General features: G+C 42.6%; 1 protein-coding gene across 5 annotated transcripts in view; it reads left to right on the top strand.

Moving 5' to 3' along the window:
- arap2 (ArfGAP with RhoGAP domain, ankyrin repeat and PH domain 2) overlaps positions 1–21,458 on the top strand; it is a 454,954-nt gene that overhangs the window by 45,705 nt on the left and 387,791 nt on the right. For 3 of the 5 annotated variants that reach the window (XM_078546079.1, XM_078546088.1, XM_078546071.1), the window contains exon 2: positions 5,781–6,923. The exons of the other annotated variants lie outside the window; for them this stretch is intronic. In XM_078546079.1, the coding sequence (XP_078402205.1) occupies positions 5,995–6,923 (929 nt within the window). In that variant the 5' untranslated portion in view covers positions 5,781–5,994. The remainder of the gene's footprint in view (positions 1–5,780; positions 6,924–21,458) is intronic. 5 annotated transcript variants of the gene reach the window in all.

The raw sequence follows: 21,458 nt of genomic DNA, 5'->3' as shown, positions 1-21,458 counted from the left end.
CTTAGCACAGCAAATTGATCCAAAAAATGCAAACAACGTGAAAGAGAATTCTTGAATTACAGACAAAATAGGTTCATATAAATTTGCCAGATCACTCAAATCAACCTCTTTGTTGGAAAATTGATCAAAAATTAAAGATAAAAAATGCTGATTATGTGGTGCTTAGTCCAGTATGTGCGGTATAGGTGCTGGTAAGCTATAGTAGAAGTTTGATTTGAGCTTTAATGTAGAATATTAAAAAAACACTAAGCAATTGGTTAACTTTTCAGTCTTGAGGGCCAAGTACATTTTATCTTATTGGGCAGTAAATGCACTAATGTTACAACAAGCTGAAATGCATGTATTAGAATCCAAATGTAACATTGTAGACCTGAGCATTTTCTCAAGAGTTACCTGTTAATCCACCTGAGCAACTCGGTACTGATATATTCATTGAATGATATTAGAAGCTCATTACTGGAAGGTTGCTGGAAATGAGAATGGTACTCCAGCATTAGTTAGTGGCTTCATGTGCAAGATAGATTGACAGCATTAGACATGTCAGTGGGGTGTTGAAAAAGGCATATGGGACACTTGCCTTTATCAATCGAGGCATAGATTACAAAAGTAGGGAGATCATGTTGGAGTTGTATAGAACCTTGGTGAGGCCACAGCTAGAGTACTGTGTGCAGTTCTGGTTGCCACATTATAGGAAGGATGTGGTTGCACTGGAGGGGGTGCAGAGGAGATTCACCAGGATGTTGCCTGGGATGAAACATTTAAGCTATGAAGCGAGGTTGGATAGACTTGAGTTGTTTTCGTTGGAGCAGAGAAGACTGAGGGGCGACCCGATCGAGGTGTACAAGATTATGAGGGGCATGGACAGGGTGGATAGGGAGCAGCTGCTCCCCTTAGTAGAAGGGTCAGTCACGATGGGACTCAAGTTCAAGGTGAGGGGCAGGAGGTTTAGGGGGGATGTGAGGAAAAACTTTTTTACCCAGAGGGTGGTGACGGTCTGGAATGCACTGCCTGGAGGCGGGTTGACTCACATCCTTTAAAAATACCTGGATGAGCACTTGGCATGTCGTAACATTCAAGTCTGTGGGCCAAATGCTGGTAAATGGGATTAGGTAGGTAGGTCAGGTGTTTCTCACATGTCTGTGCAGACTCGATGGGCCGATGGGCCTCTTCTACACTGTGTGATTCTGTGATTAGGGGAAAGTTTAAAAGTTTAGCATTTGAAGTGCAATAACATTTAGTAATATTTAATCTTGTGAATGTGAAACTACTAGAAAGCAGTTTGTAAAGAAAAAAATGCTGAGCAGGAAGTGAATAAAAATAGAATTTCCTTTTACTGAAAACTTCCCCAGAAATTGTTGAGACCTGTTTTTTGTACATATACTAAATCGCCATTCCTTCACTGTTGCTGGATCAAAATCCTGGAACTCCCTTCCTAACACCACTGTGTGTATTTACGACATGGACTGCGGCTCACCACCACCTCTCGTGGGTAATTAGGGATGGGCAATATTGACATAGCCTTTGACACTCCCATCTTGTAAGAGTATAAAAAGAAATATAAAGTGTACTGGGATCGTGAGGAGGGGAAAATATTTAATTTTTTTAACATTAACTCTGGCTGTGCTAAAATGAGCATTACACAGTAGCAGCATATAAATATAAAATACTGTTTATAAGATGTGAACCTATATTCTGACCATTTAAAGAGCACTAGAATGAAATACTCCGACCAACATCAACAGCTTGCATTTATATAGCGCATCTAACACAAAAGTAACACTTCGAGGGCACTTCACCAAAGTGGTTATCCATTGTAAAGGTTGAAATGTTAAGAGGTTTGACAAAAAAGCTTGATCAAAGAGGTGGGTTTAAGGAGCATTTTGAAGGTGAAAAGAGAGGTAGAGCAGCAAAAATTTTGAGGGAAGGAATGCCAGAATGTAAAGATTAGATGGCTGAAGGCACAGCCACCAATGGTGAAGCGAAGAGAGTGGGAGATGGGGAAAAAAGTTAGAGTTGGAGGGACTGTAGAATTCTCTTGAGGGCTATATGGCTGTAGGAGATAGGGAGGGTTGAAGCCATGGATTCCATAATGGAAATGATAAATTTGAGGCATTGAGGGAATGGAAGCCAATGTGGGTCAGAGTGAGCAGGATTTGGTGCTGGATGTGGGCTGTAGACATTTAGATGAGCTGAAGTTTATGGAGAATAGAGAATGGGAATCCAACCAAGAGAGCATTGAAATAGGTGAGTCTGGAAGTAAGTAAAGGCATGGATGAGGATTTCAGCCGATGAACTGAGGTAGAGGCAGAGAGGGGCGGTGTTACAGAGGTGGGAGTAGGCAGTTTTTGTGATGGAGAGGGTGTGGAATGAAATAGGAAACCAAGTTAGCAGGTGCCAAGATTGTGAATATAGTGTTGGCCGGGTTAGGGCAAGGGGCGGGGGGCATGGAGCCTGTGGAGATGACACCAAGTTTGTGAAGTGGGAGCTAAGATTATACCTTTAGTCTTCTCTGTTATTAAGTGGAAGAAATTGTGGCTCATCCAGGACTAGAAGCTCGACAAGTGGTCTGATAACACCAACAGTGGAGGGGTTGAGAAAGACAGTGGAGTGGTAGAGCTGGGTGTTGTTTGTGCACGTGTGGAATCTGATCCTTCTCTTTGGATGATTTTTGCCGGGGTGTAGAATGTTGTTGAAAGAAAGAAAGGCGCCAAGAATAGATGCTTGGGTTACTTTAGGGTTAACGGTGCAGAAGCAGCAAGAGGAGCTTTTGCAGGATGACTAAATCAATAAGAATGGAACTAGTCCACCCAGTGAGAGAGGGTGCAAAGTTTTGGAGGGGGATAGTGTGGATAGCCATGTCAAAGACTGCAGAAAGGTTAGCTACAGAACATGAAATTTGTTACTTTGAGTCAAGCTATTTCAGCACTGTGACATGGATGGAAACCTCGCTGCAGTGATTCAGTTGCGAAGTTACAGGAAAAATGGACATGGTCATGGATTCAGGAGGTGACAACATATTCAGAAACTTTTGAGAACACAAGGAGGTTAGAGAAGGGATAGAGGATTGGAAGTATTTTTTTTTTGAAAAGGGGCAGATGACGGCAGCTTTAAAAGGGACCGGGGTATTATCTGAGGAGGGGAAATCTTTGCAATGTCAGTTATCATGTGGACGAGGAAGGGAAGTTGGGTGGTCGGTAATTTAGTGTTAGATGGGCTGAACATCTAGAAGATTGGTGTCATAGATAAGATGAGCTCAGGAAGGGTATGAGGGGGATGAGAGAAAAACTTGAGTATGATGCTGGTTCAGGACTAGGGCAGGTAGAGCTTTGAGGGAGATGTGGCTGGCAAACAAGATAAAAAAAGGGCATGTGGCAGAGGCACTTAACCAAATGGTCTCCATCTTAGTGACGAAGAAGTGCAAGAAGAAGTGCTTTTTCAGAATCACATAATCACACAGTGCAGAAGAGGCCCTTCGGCCCATCGAGTCTGCACCGACATGTGAGAAACACCTGACCTACCTAATCCCATTTACCAGCACTTGGCCCATAGCCTTGAATGTTATGACGTACCAACTGCTCATCCAGGTACTTTTTAAAGGATGGAGGTGAGGATGTGAAGAAGGCAAAAAAGGGTTAAGGAGACAGTTGGTAGTGGAGGAAATGAAGCTGTGTTTACCTCTGCTTTCTTGAATGACTCTGGAGTAATGAGTGGTTTTGGTAGAGGAGAATGAGGTCTGATGGTCATTGATATACTTCAGCCAGATCTAGTGATGGATGGATAAAGCATTTGTGCAGCGGGTTCTGAATACATAGTGAAATTATGAGACACCATTTTGCTTTAAGGTGAAACTGAACTTTCTCTTAAATAATTTTTAAAATATTGTTCATGGGATGTGAGTGCTGCTGGCTTGGCTAGCATTTATTGCCCTTGGTTGGTAGGCAATTTCAGTGGGCATTTAAGAGTCAACCACATTGCTGCCGGTTGGGAGTCACATGGAGGCCAGACCAGGTATGAGCAGTAGCTTTCCTTCCCATTAAGGGCATTCGTGAACCAGATGGATTTTTTTTACAATAATTGATAATGGTTTCATGGTCATCATTAGACTTTAAACTCCAGATTTTTTTTATTGAATTTAAATTCCACCATCTGCCATGGTGAGATTTGAACCTGGGTCCTCAGAGAATTACCCTGGGTTTCTGGATTACTAGTCCAGTGACAGTACCATTACCACCACCACCACCTCTCCCCCCTGCCCTCCCCCCCGGAAAGTAGAAAGTGGACTTCAGGCACAGGCATCTTATGGTTAACTATATTCACATGGAGGTGTGTTATTGTTTACTCTATAGATTTATTTTAATCGTCTATGTGCTAACAATTAATATGCAGAAATAATCTGAAAGGAAGAGGAATGTTATTAGAGGAATGTTATTAGTGCAAGCATTTTTTAAAGTTTGACTTTGGGTCCTCTATTTTTTTGGGAGGGGAATTGAAGAGAGGACCGAAAAACACTGTTAAACCACCTATTAGACTGTTGTTTGTTTCTCATAGCTAACCATTTGAACGTTGTTTTGCTCATTATTTATTGACATTCTACCTAAATATGTTAATCACAAATGAAAACAATACTAAATTAATACATGCATAGTTTTTTAGTTGGTTGGTCATCTTCAAAATATTACAAATGGAACTTTTATTGCAAAAATAGTCCCATTGACCATATAGAACCTATATAGAAACCCATTTTGTATCAAACTGAAAAAAAAATACAAATGATATCCTTATTATTGCCCTTATTCTCCTACTTTATTTACATGTTGGTTCCTTCAGGGCCTGAAATACCATAAGGTAGAGGAATAGGTTATTGTGGTTATAAGTTGCAGCACTAAGTGTCTCTGAAGAGCCGGGAAAAATCATGCTTACTGTTTTCCAATGAGCGTTTTTAAAAAAAAGGTAAGTTTCTAACGCAACCAGTTCTTGGAAATACTATCTGCCCACAGCTAGGTGAGTGAACAATAGCTGTTGGGTATTGAATGAAGAGAGCAGTACCACTAAAGTAAGGAACATCTGTGGTTATTTGGCATAAAATTGGTGGTAATAGTGCACCTACTGCGTCCCTGGTCAGTCAAACGGATAATGAAAGTATATCAGCTGAAACTCTGGCATGTTATGATTTTTTTTGGTGGGGGTGCAGGTTGGATTATTTAACCATAGAGTTTATAAAACATTTTAAGTGCAGGCTCTTAGGAGAAAAAAGGTTTGCAATTTCAGTTTGTGTCCTTGACATTGTAATCTAAATCGACTGGAGAACAAGTTTTAACAGCTCATTCTGGAATTTTATTTGCCAGGATTACCAGGTAATTTTAAACCCCATTCACTTGATCCAGCTGCATTTCTCAACATTATTTTTCTTTACTTGATGTCAGTCTTTGAAGGATGGACATGGAATGATTTTCTCTGTAGTGGGAGAATTCAGAAGAAGGCAACATGACCTTAAAATTTGACATTAGACAGTAACAATTTATGGAAAAACACTTCACACAGAAGGCTAGTGAAGATATGGAATGCACTGTCCCTTAACAGCATAGATCAAGTGAAGAGTTTAAAATAAATGTGGATATTTGGGATTAAGGGATATGAATAGCGAGTGGGAAATAGAGATTAATTAAAAGAAAAACTACCATGACTAACAAAATGGGGAGCAGACTCAAAAGGCTGAATGGCCTATGCTAATGCTTCAATCTTGGTGATAAATTAACTAATTTGCATTTCTAATCTTTTAGTTTTGGTCTGCAAAATGCTGCTTGTTTGCCTGTGACACCATGAGGAGGAAGAAATATCCCTTCTGACTACGATATGAAGTTCCACATCTGACGATTTTCAAGCCGGCTAGGAAATCCAGTGGCTGCATCGAGCTTATGTTAGGGGGCGGTGGAGAAAGAAAAGATTATGTGAATTGTAAATTGTGGAGGCTGGAATGAGAGTGAAATCCTCACAATGCTGTCATGTAGTGAGGCTGGTGGCGATATCGCAGACTGGTTGATCAGCATTCATCTGGAGCAGTACGCTGACCATTTCAAACAATCTGGTTACTTCACTGTAGGGGACTGTAAAAATTTGAACAATGAGATTCTTCTTCAGGTTGGGATTGTTCCAACAGGACATCGTAAAAGAATACTGAAACATTTGAGCTCTGTGTTCCCGGAAGCAGATGCGTCGAATGTATCTAAAAGTCCTGATAAATCGTTAACCAGAGACTCTGATTTAGAGAGTGATAATCGGGGCTTTACTTTACATAGCCCAATTAAAATTAGTGATAGAGAAGTCGAGGAAGCTGAAAGAAGTGTTTCTGTATCAAAGCTGAGAACGATGTTTGTTAAAGGTGGCTTAACTTCAGACCATACAGACCCAGTGAACATTGATGGAGGGATTAACTCAAAAAACAAAATTCCATTTCCCCAAATGCAGGGGATTGAAGTGCAGCAGAAATTTCCGGTTAGTAAAAACCTGAAAGTAGATGCATCTGAGCCAGGGGATGCCTGTTTCAATTTATGTGAACCACATGATAATGTGGATAGCAGACCACCACTTCCACCACGGGTTCATCAGGGTACCCCACCATTCAAATTCACTGCAGATAGGATGTCGCTGCCTTCTGGCTCTGTTGATTCCTCATATTTTTCCCTTACAAATGAACAGACCATCTCTGTGGAAATGCAAAGTTTAACCAGCACTCCGCCAGACTCGCCACTCTTTGAATTTCAAGGTGAAATGGTACTGAACGATTTGTATGATGGAAGGATGGACAGCTCTGAGCAGGTTACTTCATGTCCTATGAAGGCATCTGATCTTCGAAACAGGCCAGTGCCACAGCTCCCTGGCCTGTATGCAGCACATGGAGTTACACTACAGTGTACCGGCAACAGGTAAAGTAGCATGCTCTGCTTCATCGTCTTTCACTGCACCGTCAATGGATTGACTTTTTCAATAGTAAAGGTCCAATTCTGTCTTTAATGAAAGTGAAGATAGAACAAAATTGCAACTGAAAGGTTATACAAGTACATTGGGCAAATCACCAGATAAATTTGACATTGTTAAACATGAGAGTAATTATGCAAAAGCAAAATACTGTGGATGCTTGGAATCTGAAATAAAAATTGCTGAAAATACTTGGAACAGGCAGCATCTGTGGAGAGTGAAACAGGGTGAACATTTCAGGCCAAACATCTTTCTTTAGAACTGATAAAGTTGGATGTAGAATTGGTTTTAAGCAGGTACAGAGGCAGTGAAAGGAGAAAATGGGAGGAAAGAACAAACAGGAATAGGGTGGAAAACAGAAGAGGTTAAAAGGCAAGAATTGAGTGTGCAAGGCAAATAGATATAGTAATGGGATAAATAAAGAAACAAAAGATGGGTCTAGATGAGATTTAAATGAAAATAGAAGAATTATTACTATCAGCTGTTGTCCGAAAAATATGGGCAATGGTTATTAACTGAAATAGTTAAATAAAGCCTTTCGGGCGCAACACCTAATTGAATGATGAGGTGCTGTTTCTTGAGTTTATGTTGGGCTTCAGCAGAACAGTGTAGGAGGCAGAGGAAGAGAGGTCAGAGTGGGACTGAGCGGGACAATTAAAATGACAGGTGACCGGAAGTTCAGGGTCGCTCTTGTGAACTGAATGGAGGCGGTCACCCAATCTCCTTTGGTCTTCCTAGTATGGAGGGGAATGAATGAGCAGTAGATATAGTATACTAAATTGGAAGAGGCACAAGTAAATCACTGTTCTGCCTGGAACAAGCGTTTAGGCCTTGGACAGTTGGAAGGGAGGAGGTTAGAGGGCAGGTGCTGAAACTCTTGTGCTTTCATAGGAAGGTGCCACGAGAAGGCGAGGAAATGTTAGGGGTGAGTTAGGAGTGGAATAGGGAATCATGGAGGAAACTGTACCTTTTGGTGTTTGGTGGTAGTATCATGCTTGTGGTAGTGGAAATAGCAGAGGATGATCCATTGTATGTGGAAGCTGGTGGGGGTGGAAGAGAAATGTGGTTCTGGCAGGGAGGGGAAAAGATAAGAGCAGACCTGCGAGAAACAGGATGGGCACGTTCAAGAGGCCTTGTCAACCGTGTTGATGGGGAGTCCTTGGTTGAGGATAAAGAAGGACATGTTGGAAGGACTCATGTGGAACTTGGCATCGTCAGAACAAATGCAATGGAGATGGAGAAACTGGGAGAATGGAACAGTTTCCTTCCAGGAAGCAAAGTGGGAGGAAGTCTAATCAAGGTAGCTTTGTGAGCCAAAGGGCTTATAATGGATGTAGGTTGATAGCCTATCCCCAGAATTAGTAATAGAGAAGTCAAGGAAGAGAAAAACCAGAGGTCGACCGTATGCAGATGAGGGGAGGGGTGGTAATTGGAAGCAAATGACATTTTCCAGTTGAAACTGCACTGACCCATTTATCAATGTACTGGGAATAGAGGTGAGGAAACGTACTTAAGTAGGACTGGAACAAAGATTGTTACAGTATTTCTGATGAAAAGGCAGCCATACCTAAGACCTGTGCGGGTTCTCATCATAACCATATTTATGTGGGGAAAGTGATTTGAGTTCAAATAATTGTTGAAACCTGAGAATAAGTTCAGCCAGGTGGAGGAGGGTGCTGGTGGATTGGGACTGGTTGGACCTCCATTTGAGGAAAAAGTGGCAGGTCCTCAGGCTGTCCTAGTGAGGGATCAAGGTGGAGATGGTTAGGGCCAGGAAACTGGAAATTGTTAAAATGGCAGTGAGGAGATGATAGCGTCGTGGTAATGTCACCGGACCGATGTTCTAGAGGCCCAGGCTAATGCTCTGGGTATATGGGCTAAGATCCCATCATGTCACCTGGTGGAATTTAAATTCAATTAATTAAGAAACTATGGAATTGAAGGCTTGTCTCAGTGATGGTGATCTTGAAACTATCATTGATTGGCATAAAAAACCCATCTGGTTCACTAATGTCCTTTAGAGAAGGAAATCTGCTCTTCTTACCTGTTCTAGCCTACATGTGACTCTCGAGCCATAGCAATGTGGTTGACTCTTAAATGCTTCCTGAAATGGCCGAGCAAGCCTAGAATGAATTGAGCTGAAATAACACACAAACTATTTGATTGTCAGCACAAAGACTTAGACAAACTATTTGATTGTTAGCACAAAGACTAAGGATTTCCAGCTACTTGAGGGCGAGAATTTCAGGGTTATAGCAAGGCACTTGGATAAGCTCAAGGTCATCAGGTGGAGTCAATATGGTTTAGTGAAAGGGAAATTGTGTTTAACCAACTTATGGAGTTCTTTGAGGCAGTAACATATGCTGTGGACAAAGGGGAACTGCTGGATGTACTGTACTTAGATTTCCAGAAGGCATTTGATAAAGTGCCATATCAAAGGTTATTGTGGAAAATAAAAGCTCATGGTATAGGGGGTAATATATTGGCATGGATAGAAGATTGGCTGCCTAACAGGAAGCAGATAGTAGGCATAAATAGGTCTTTTGCAGGTTGGCAAGGTGTAATGAATGGTGTGCCTCAGGGATGCTGGGACCTCAACTGTTTACAATTTATATAAATGACTTGGATGAAGTGATTTACAGGATGGTTGCAAAATTTACTGATGACACAAAGGTAACTAGGAAAGTAAATTGTGAAGAGGACATAAGGAGGCTACAAATAAATATAAATAGGTTAAGTGAGTGGGCAAAGATCTGGTAGATGGAGATTAATGTGGGAAAATGTGAAATTGTCCATTTTGGCAGGAAGAATAAAAGGGAAGCATATTATCTAAATGGTGAGAGATTGCAGAGCTCTGAGGTGCAGAGGGATCTGGGTATCCTAGTCCATGAATCACAAAAGGCCAGTATGCAGGTACAGCAAGTAATTAGGAAAGCTAATAGAATTTTATCATTTATTGTGAGGGGAATTGAATGCAAAAGTAAGGAGGTTGTGCTTTAGTTGTACTGGGCATTGGTGAGACCACATCTGGAGTACTGTGTACAGTATTGGTCACCTTATTTAAGGAAAGATGTAAATGTGTTGGAAGAAGCAGTTCAGAGGAGGCTTACCAGATTATTACCTGGAATGGGCAGGTTGTTTTTTGAGGAAAGGTTGGACAGACCAGGCTTGTATCCGCTGGAGTTTAGAAGAATAAGAGGCGACTTGATTGAAACATATAAGCCCCTGAGGGGTCTTGACAGGGTGAATGTGGAGAGGATGTTTTCTCTTGTGGGAGAATCTAGAACTAGGGGTCAGTGCTTATGAATAAGGGGTCGTCCATTTAAAGCAAGTGAGGTGAAAGTTTTTCACTCAGAGGGTCGTGAGTCTTTGGAACTCTCTTCCTCAAAAGACGTTGGAAGCAGAATATTTTTAAGGCAGAAGTGGATAGATTGTTGCTAAGCAAGGGTGTGACAGTTGATCGGCAGTAGGTGGGATGCAGATTTCAGGTTTCAGGCCATGATCTCATTAAATGGTGGAGTAGGCTCGAGGGGCTGAATGGCCTACTCCTGCTCCTTGTTCGTATGTTTGTATTCCATTTGTGGAATTGCAGAGTCTAAGGTTCACTTAAGAACATAAGAACTAGGAGCAGGAGTAGGCAATTCAGCCCCTCGAGCCTGCCCCGCCATTCATTACGATCATGGCTGATCTCATTTCGGCCTCAACTCCAATTTCCCGCCCTCTCCCCATAATCTTTCAACCCATTACTAACTAAAAATCTGTCTATCTCCTTAAACTTATTCAGCATCCCAGCATCCACTGCACTCTGAGATAGTGAATTCCACAGATTCACGACCCTTTCATCCTCCCTACAGTCCCTGCTCTCGACCACACAGGGAGCAAGAATCTCGAACATTCCTACATGGCCTTGATATATAGAAACATAGAACATTTACAGCACAGAACGAGACCATTTGGCACATCTGTGCTGGCTGACGAAGAGCTTTCCAGCCTAAACCCACTTTCCAGTTCATGGTCTGTAACTCTAAGGCTAAGACACTTTAAGTACATACCCATGTTTTTGTTTTAAACGTGACAAGGGTTTCTGTCTCTCACCCTTTCAGCCAGTGAGTTCCAGAACCTGGATGAAAAAATTCTCCTCCATGCCCTTGAGTTCTTTATACCAATTATTTTAGATCTATGCTCCCTGTTTATTGAACTCTGCTAATGCAAATAAGTTCTTCCTATCCACTTTATCTTACAGAATTGCTACAGTGCTGAAGGAGGCCTTTTGGCCCACCATGCATGCACCAGCTCTCTGAATAAGCATTATGACTCAGTGCCATTCTCCTGCCTTTTCCCCATGACCTTACACACTGTTCCCATTTGAATAATCATCTAATGCCCTCTTGAATGCCTCGATTGAACTTGCCTCCACCACACTTCCAGCAGTGCATCCCAGACCCGAGCCACTCGCTGTGTGAAAAAGTTTTTTCTCATATCGTATTTGCTTCTTTTGCAAATCATTTTAAACCTGTGCCCTCTTGATCTCGATCCCTTTACGAGCGGGAACAGTTTCTCCCCATCTACCTTGTCCAGCCTCTTCATGATTTTGAACACTTCGATCAAATCTCCCCTTAGACTTCTCCTCTTCGGGGACAACAATCCCAACCTCTCCAATCTATCCTCATAACTCAAGTTTCTCATCGCTGGAACCATTCTTGTAAGCTTCTTCTGCACTCTCTCCAATGTGTTCACATCCATCCTAAAGTGTGGTGCCCAGAACTGTACACAATACTCCAGCTGAGGTCGAACTAGTGTCCTATACAAGTTGAGCATAACCTCCTTGGTCTTGTAATCTATGCCCTGATTAATAGTGCCCAGGATACTGTATGCTTTATTAACTGCTCAGTCCACCTGTCCTGCCACCTTTAATGATCTATACACATATACACCTAGGTCCCTCTGCTCCTGCTTTAAAGCTGTACCCTTTATTTTATATTGTCTCCCCATGTTCTTCCTACCAAAATGAATCACCTCACACTTCGCTGTATTGAATTTCATCTGCCATCTATCTACCCACTCCACCAACTTGTCTATGTCCTTTTGAAGTTCTAAACTGTCCTCCTCACAGTTTACAATGCTTCCAAGTTTTGTATCATCCGCAAACTTTGAAATTGTCCCCTGCACACCAAGGTCTATATCATTAATATATATCAGGAAAAGCAAGGATCCCATAGTGACCCCTGGGGAACTCCATTACAACCCTTCCTCCCACCCGAAAAATATCCATTAACCATTACTCGCTGTTTCCTATTACTCATCTAATTTTGTATCCACGTTGCTACTGTCCCTTTTATTCCGTGAGCTATAGCTTTTCTCTCAAGTCTGTTGTGTGGAACCGTATTGAATGCCTTTTGAAAGCACATGTACAAAACATGTACACCACATGAACAGCATTATCCTCATCAACCCTCTCCATTACTTCTTCAAAAAACTCAGCAAGTTAGTTAAGCACGATTTTCCCTTAAGAAATCCTTGCTGACTCTTCCTAATCAACCTATGTTTTTCCATGCCACTATTAATTCTATCTCGAATAATTGTTTCTAGAGGTTTCCCCCACCAATGAAGTTAAGCTGACTGACCTGTAATTGCTGGGCTTATCCTTACAATCGTTTTTGAACAAGGGTGTAACGCTTACAATTCTCCAGACTTCTAGCACCTCCCCTGAGTCGAGGGAAGTCTGAAGGATTATGGCCAGTGCCCCTGCAATTTCCATGCTCACTTCTTTCAATATCCTTGGATGCATCTCATCTGGTCCTGGTGCCTTGTCAACTTTAAGTACCAACAGTTTATCCAATACCACTTCCTTGTCAACTTTGAACCCATCTGGTGATAGAGTTTCCTCCTATGTCACCGTGGCCTCGGCAGCATCTGCTTCCTTGATAAAGACAGATGCAAAGTATTCATTTAACACCTCAGCCGTGTCTCCTGCCTCCATGTGTAAATCTCCTTTTTGGCCCATTATCGGCCCTACTCCTTTTTTTACCGCCCTCTTACTATTTATGCGCCTAAAGAAGGCTTTGGGATTCTCCTTTATGTTAGCTGCTAGCCTTTTCTCATAATCCCTCTTCACTTCTCTTATTTGCTTCTTCACCTCCACTCTAAACATTCTGTATTCCTCTTGGTTCTCAATTGTATTTTTTACCTGACGCTTTTTCTTCTTTATCTTAATTTCTATCTCCTTTTTCATCCAGGGAGCTCTGGATTTGTTTGTCCTACCTTTCCTTTTTGAAGGAATATACCTTGACTGTGCCCGAACCATTTCTTCTTTGAAGGTAGCCTACTTTCAGCTACAGCTTTTCCCACCAACCTTTGGTTTCACTCTCTCTGGCCCCGCTTCATTCTTGCCCCGTAAAAGTGGGCTCTTGTCCAGTTAATTATTCTTACTCTGGATTGCCCATTGCCCTTTTCTACTGTCAACCTAAAATGTACAATACAATGATCACTGTCTTCTAAATTTTCCCTCACTGACACTTGATCTACTTGGCCCTCCTCAATTCCAAGAACCAGGTCTAGCAGTGCCTCCTTTGTTGTTAGACTGGACACAAACTGCTGTAGAAAATTCTCCTGAACACACTCTAGGAATGCTTGCCCCTCTCTGCCCTTTATACTAACACTATCTCAGTCTATATTCAGCTAATTAAAGTCCCCCATTATAACTATTCTATAATGCTTGCACCTCTCTGTAATTTCCCCGTAGATTTGGTCCTTTACATCCTTCCCACTGGTTGGTGACTTATAGACTACACCAAACAATGTAATTGCATCTTTTTTGTTCCTTAGCTCTAGCCAAATTGATTCTGTCCTTAAACCCTCTGGGACATCCTCTTTCTCCAGCACTGCAATGCTCTCCTTAACCAATGCCACCACGCCTCCTCCTTTTCTATGTTTTCTGAATATCTTGTACCTGGGAATATTGAACACCCAGTTCTGTACTTCCTTGAGCCAAGTTTCTGTTATCACCACAACATCATATTTCCACATGGCAATATGTGCCTGTAACTCCCCAATCTTATTTATTATACTCTGTGCATTCACATACATCCACAATAACCCTGATTTAGAATTCATGACTTTCTCCCTTACTCCAACACTACCTATTAACTTACTATTCCCTGTACTAGTGCTATCTGTCTCTCCCAGTATTTTGTGTACCTTGATGTTACTTTCTAATACTTTCTCCCACACCCCTGCTGAGTAAGTTTAAAGCCTCCCCCAGCAGCACTAGTGCAACCTGTCTGGCTTGTACAGGTGCCATCTCCCCCAGAGCCAGTCCCAGTATCCTAGGAATCTAAAGCCCTCCCTTCTGCACCATCTTTCCAGCACCATCTTTCCAGCAACACATTCATCTGCCTTAACATTCATGGGATGTGGGCGTCGCTGGCTAGGCCAGCATTTATTGCCCATCTCTAATTGCCCTTGTTCAGAGTGTATTTAAGAGCCAACCACATTACTGTGGACCTGGAGTCACGTGTGGGCAAGCCAATTTCCTTCCCTAAAGGGCATTGGTGAACCAGATGGGTTTTTAGAACAATTGGCAATGGTTTCATGGTCATCATTAGACTTTTAATTCCAGATGTTCATTGAATTCAAATTTCACCATATTATCCAAAGCATTACCCTGGGTCTCTGGATTACCAGTCCAGTGACAATAGCACTATGCCACCGCCTCCATGTGGCACTGGGGGTAATCCGGAGATGACTACTTTTGAGGTCCTGTTTGCTAATTTTCTACCTAGCCCCTTAAATTCTGTCTGCAGGACCACATCCCTCTTCCTAACTAAGTCATTTGTGCCAACGTGGGCCACGACTTCTGGCTGTTCATCCTCCCCCAGAAGAGTGTCCTGCAGCTGCTCGGTGACATCCTTGACCCTGGCACCAGGGAGACAACATACCATCCTGGAGTCATGTCTATGGCCACAGAAACACCTATCTGTTCCTCTAACTACTTAATCCCTTATCACTATTATTCTTCCTTTTTTTCCTCCCTCCTGTACAGCTTAGCCCCTCGTGGTACCACAAACTTGGCTCTGACTACACTCCTCTGAGGAGCCAACACCCTCACCAGTATCCAAAATAGAAAACTGATTAGTGAGCAGGACCCCAGGAGACTCCTGCACTACCTGCCTGGTTCCTTTGGACTGCCTGGTGGTCACCCATTCCCTATCTGCCTTCATGCTCCTAACCTGCAGTGTGACCACCGCTCTGAATGCGCTCTGAATCCCTGTAGTGTTCAGCCTCATGGATGCACCACAGCAACCTCAGCTGCCACTTGAGCTCCTAAACCTGGAGCTCAAGTTTCTACAGCTGGCAGCATTTCCTGCACATGTGGTCATCTAGATCACTAGCAGTGTCCACATATTACAGGACATGCATACCACATGACCAAGCTGCCCTGACATGTCTTAACTTTATTCCTCATGTCTCTTACTCAAATCCAAGTAGCTACTTCTTTAAAAATAATATGCTTTTCTAACTTACAACTATTTAAAGACACTCCTCAACAGCAGTTTCTTGCCAACCAATGCATTTGCCATTTTCCTGTGAGGTCACTCGATTTTTTTTCAAACTTAGCTCCTTCTCCAAAGGTGAGGTTTATCCCCAGGTCTGTGTCTGCTAAGCTGCTCCTGTTCTTGACATAAAATAATTGCTATGTATACCACACCTCTCTTCCCCGTGCACCGTATTCCAACGTGAACCTAATTCGCTACTCACTTGGTTTCCGTCTCACTCCAATGTAGTCGCCTGGCTCCTCACATGCCTCATACTGACCTCAGCCCCTCATAATCATTTACACATCAGCTGAATCCCCCTACAGCCTCCTGTGTTCCAAAGGAATACATCCTAGCAAATAAAACCCTAATTGCCTCTGAGGTCAAGTAGCCTTGGAGAGAGTGCAGGGTCAATTTACTTTAATGATACGTGGACTCCAAGGTTTAAACGATGGGGACAAATTAAACAAACTAGGCTTGTGTTCCCTGGAATTTAGAATGCTAAGGGGTAATTTGATCAGAGTTTTCAAGATATTAATAGGAATACATAGGGTAGTTTGAAATAAACTATTTCCATTAGCTGGGGAGTCTAAGACTAGGGACATAGCCTGAAATTAGAGCCAGACTTTTCAGGAGTGAAATTAAGAAACACTTCTTTACACAAAGTAGCCACTCTTCTGCAGATGTCAATTGGTGCTAGATCAATTATTAATTTTAAAACTGAAATTGATGGATTTTCACCATCCAAAGATATTAAGGGGTATGGGACAAAAACATGTATATGCAGTTAGGTAGCATATCAACCATGATCTCATTGAATGGTAGAACAGGTTTGAGGGGCTAAATGGCCTCCCTTTGTTCCTTTGTTCCTAGTTTGTTTAATCTCTCCTTATAGCTCCTCATGGAGCCCAGATATCATCTTGCAAACCTGTGCTTCACTACCTCCGACATCAGTATATCCTTCCTAAGGTGTGGTGCCTAGGACTGCTCACAGCACTCGAGATGTTAACCAGGGCTTTGTAGACCTGAAGAAGACTTCTACTCACTTTTACTCTATTACTTTAGTTATAAAGGGCAGCATTCCATATAGACTTTTTGATTATTTTCTGTACTTCTTCAGAACACTGTAATGATTTGTGTACCTGAATCCCCAAGTCTCTTTGGATTGCCATTGTTTGTAACTTTTCACCATTTAGAAAGTACCCTGTTCTAATCTTTTTAGGTCCAAAGTAGATGACCTCACATTTGCCTACACTGAAATCCATTAGCCACATTTTTCCCATTCACTTAATCTACCAACATCTCTTTATAATATTAGGCTTTCATCTACACTGTTTACAAGACCGTCGACCTTTGAGCCATTGGATGATTTGGATATATAGGATTACATCCCTTTGTCTAAGTCACTGATGAACAGAGTGAACAGATAAGGCCTCCATTTTGTCAGGTTGTTGCAACCCATGGTATGCACTGCTTAGACACCATTAAGCAGTCTTGTAGAAGTTATAAAGAAGTCTTTATTAACAATACTGAACTTTATTTACAGTAGAGGGTACAGGTATGGAGAGGGCTCCATGCTAGGTCCTTACAAGTTGCTACCCTTCTCTAGATTGCTGACCTAAGCTCTGAGGTAAGGTGCCTTCTTAAATCACCAGTGGGCGGTTCTGCACTCAGTCCCAGATTAACTGTTAATACAAAGAACAAAAAAAGTACAGCACAGGAACAGGCCCTTCGGCCTTCCAAACCTGCACCGATCATATTGCCCGTCAACTAAAACATTGTGCACTTCCGGGGTCCGTATCCCTCTATTCCCATCCTATTCATGTATTTGTCAAGCTGCCTCTTAAATACCACTATCGTTCCTGCATCCACCACCTCCTCTGGCAGCGAATTCCAGACACTCACTACCCACTGTGTAAAAAACTTGCCCCGCAGATCTCCTCTATAGTTTTCTCCTCTCACCTTAAATCTATGTCCCCTAGTAATTGACTCTTCCACCCTGGGAAAAAGCTTCTGACTATCTACTCTGTCCGTGCCACTCATAATTTTGTAAACTTCTATCAAGTCGCCCCTCAATCTCCGTCGCTCTAGTGAGAACAACCCGAGTTTCTCCAACCTCTCCTCATAGCTAATATCCTCCAGACCAGGCAGCATCCTGGTAAACCTCCTCTGCACCCTCTCCAACGCCTCCATATCCTTTTGGTAATGTGGTGACCAGGATTGCACGCAATATTCCAAGTGTGGCCTAACCAAGGTTCTATACAGCTGCAGCATGACTTCCCAGCTTTTATACTCAATACCCCTGCCAATGAAGGCAAGCATGCCATATGCCTTCCTGACCACCTTAAACATCTGCGTTGCCACTTTCAGTGACCTGTGGACCTGTAAACCCAGATCCCTCTGCCCGTCAATGCACTTAAGGGTTCTGCCATTTACTGTATAATTCCTGCCTATATTAGACCTTCCAAAATGCATTACCTCGCATTTGTCCGGATTAAACTCCATCTGCCATTTCTCCGCCCAAATCTCCAACCGATCTATATCCCGTTGTATCCTTTGACAATCCTCTTCACTATCTGCAACTCCTCCAACCTTAGTGTCGTCTGCAAACTTACTAATTAGCCCAGTTACATTTTCCTCCAAATCATTTATGTATACTACAAACAGCAAAGGTCCCAGCACTGATCCCTGCGGAACTCCACTAGTCACAGCTCTCCATTCAGAAAAGCACCCTTCCACTGCTACCCTCTGTCTTTTATGACCAAGCCAACCCATCTTGCCAGCTCACCTCTGATCCCGTGCGACTTTGCCTTCTGTACCAGTCTGCCGTGAGGGACCTTGTCAAGGGCCTTACTGAAATCCATGTATATAACATCTACTGCCCTTCCATCGTCGATCGTCTTTGTCACTGCCTCGAAAAACTCAATCAAGTTAGTGAGACACGACCTCCCCTTCACAAAACCATGCTGCCTCTCACTAATACGCCCATTTGCTTCCAAATGGTAGTAAATCCTTTCACAAAGAATCTTCTCCAATAATTTCCCTACCACTGATGTAAGGCTCACCGGTCTGTAATTTCCTGGATTATCCCTGCTACCCTTCTTAAACAATGGAACAACATTGGCCATTCCCCAGTCCTCTGGGACCTCACCCGTAGCCACTGAGGATACAAAGATTTCTGTCAAGGCCCCAGCAATCTCCTCCTTTGCCTCCCTCAGTACTCTGGGGTAGATCCCATCTGGCCCTGGGGACGAATTCACCTTAATATTCTTCAAGATGCCTAACATCTCTTTTTTGATCTCAACATGATCCAGGCTATCTACACACTCTTCCCTAGACAAATCGACCGCTAAGTCCTTCTCTTTGGGGAATACTGATGAGAAGTATTCATTTAGTATCTCTCCCATTTCTTCTGGCTCCACACACAGATTCCCATCTCTGTCCCTGAGTGGGCCTGCCCTTTCCCTGGCTACCCTCTTGCTTTTTACATATGTATAAAAAGCCTTGGGATTTTCCTTAATCCTGGTTGTCAGTGACTTTTCATGACCCCTTTTAGCCCAACTGACTCCTTGCTTAAGTTTCTTCCTACTTTCTTTATATTCTCCACGGGCTTCATCTGTTCCCAGCCTTCTAGCCCTTATGAATGCTTCCCTTTTCTTTTTGACTAATCTCACAATATCCTTCATTATCCATGGTTCCTGAAAATTGCCATGCTTATCCTTCATCCTAGCAGCAACATGCCGGTCCTGAATTCTTATCAACTGACGTTTGAAAGCCCCCCACATGTCAGTTGTTGATTTGCCCTCAAACATCCGCCTCCAGTCTAGATTCTTCAGTTCCTGCCTAATATTGTTATAATTAGCCTTCCCCCAATTAAGCACCTTAACCCGAGGATTCCTGTTATCCTTATCCACCAGTACCTTGAAACTTACTGAATTATGGTCACTTTTCCCAAAATGCTCCCCTACTGAAACTTCGACCACCTGGCCGGGTTCATTCCCTAATACCAGGTCCAGTATTGCCCCTTCCCTTAATGTACCAAATCCTTCTACAAGCGCTTCAGTGTGGATCCTTGTGGGACACCACTATTCACATCCTGTCAATCAGAGTACCTGCTCACTATCCTTACTCTTTCTCTTGTCGCTCAGCCAATTTCCTAACCAGGTCAATAATTTGCCTTTAACTTTAGTAACAGTCTTTTATAAGAGTTTTATCAAATACCTTCTGGAAGCCTGTATAAATAATGCCCATTGACATTCCTGTCCTCCACTTTAATCACCTCTTCAAAAAATTCAGGCAGATTCACCATGCATTACCTACTCTTTACAAATCCATGCTGGGAATTTGTCACTCTTTAGTGCTATTGTTTTCTTCATTACTTTTATTTTGCTTAAGTTAATTTTGTTGAATTCCTGTCCCTGATTTAATATTTGATTCCTTGGGATTTATGGCACACTGACCACTTCTACTGTAAATACTGATGCAATGTTCAGCATGTCCACCATTTCCTTACTTTCATTGATAATATCACTGTAATCAGGTGTCAGGAGACTCTCATTGATCCTGACCACCCGTTTTTGCTTAATATAATTGTAAAAATGTTTTGTGTTGATTTTGATATCCCTTGCAAGTTTCCTTTCCTGCTTCCTTTTAGTAACCCTTACATTCTGTTTTATCATGAATTAGAAGCAGGAGTGGGCCATTTAGCCCCTCGAGCCTTCTCTGCCATTTGATAAGATCATGGCTGATCTGATTGTGCCCTCAAGTCTACTTTCCTGTCAACCCCTATACCCTTTGACCCCTTTGTCAATCAAAAATCTATCTGACTCAGCCTTAAAAACATTCAATGACCCTGTCTCCACTGCTCTCTGGGGAAGAGAATTCCACAGACTAACGACCCTCTGAGGGAAAAACAATTCCCCTCCTCTCCGTCTTAAATGGGAGACCCCTTATTTTTAAATGTGTCCCCTAGTTCTAATTTCTCCCATAAAGGGAAACATCCTCTCACCATACACCTTGCCAAGTCCCCTCACGATCTTATATGTTTCAATAAAATCATCTCTCATTCTTCTAAACTCCAATGATACGGACCCGACCTTTCCAATCTTTCCTTATAGGATAACCCCTTTATCTGAGGAATCAATTGAGTGAACCTTACTTGAACTGCTTCCAGTGCAATTATATCCTTTCTTCAATAAGGAGATCAAACAGTACATTGTACTTCAGATGTCGTCTCACCATTGCCCTGTGCAACTGTAGCAAAACTTCCCTACTTTTATCTTCCATTCCCCTTGCAATAAATGACTACATTCCATTTCAAATGCCGTTTTGAATATGCTTCTCCGAAGCATGTGAGAAAATGGGCTTTTCACTGAAAACCCGGAAAACCAAGGTCCTCACCTGCCAATCAGTTTCCACATCACAACACCTCCCCCCATCGATTAAACCTTCAGCTGATTGAGGAAAAGATTGTTTGAGGGCCACCTAGGATCTCAAACCAGGGACTTAAGATCATGGTTTATCAGACAGCAGTGACCCCCACGCTGCTAAATGCCTCGGACACTTGGACATCCTACAGCAGGTACCTCAAAGCACCGGAGAAGCATCATCAGTGGTGCCTTCACAAGATCCTCCAAATCCAGTGGCAAGAAAGGTAGTCCAAGAGTAGCACCCTCTCCCAAGCCAACATGACCTGCATCAACGTGCTAATCACTCAAAATCAGCTCTGCTTGGTGGGACGTGTCATTTGTATGTCTAACACCAGGCTCTCAAAGCAGCTGCTCTACTTAGAACTCAGTTGTGGTTGGAGACATCCAGCAGGACAGCAGGAAGGCTTTGGGGATGCCCTCAAAGCATCTCTGAAGAGGTCAAAAATCCCTGCCGTCTCATGGGAGCCCCTGGCCTGTGGCCGACCAAAATGGAGAAGATTCATTCGGAAAGGCACCTAAC

The sequence above is a fragment of the Cetorhinus maximus genome, chromosome 1 (assembly GCF_964194155.1).
Source record: "Cetorhinus maximus chromosome 1, sCetMax3.hap1.1, whole genome shotgun sequence".
Classification (NCBI taxonomy): domain Eukaryota; kingdom Metazoa; phylum Chordata; class Chondrichthyes; order Lamniformes; family Cetorhinidae; genus Cetorhinus; species Cetorhinus maximus.
Note: the sequence above shows the minus strand (reverse complement) of the source record. Positions and strands in the feature narration are given on the sequence as shown.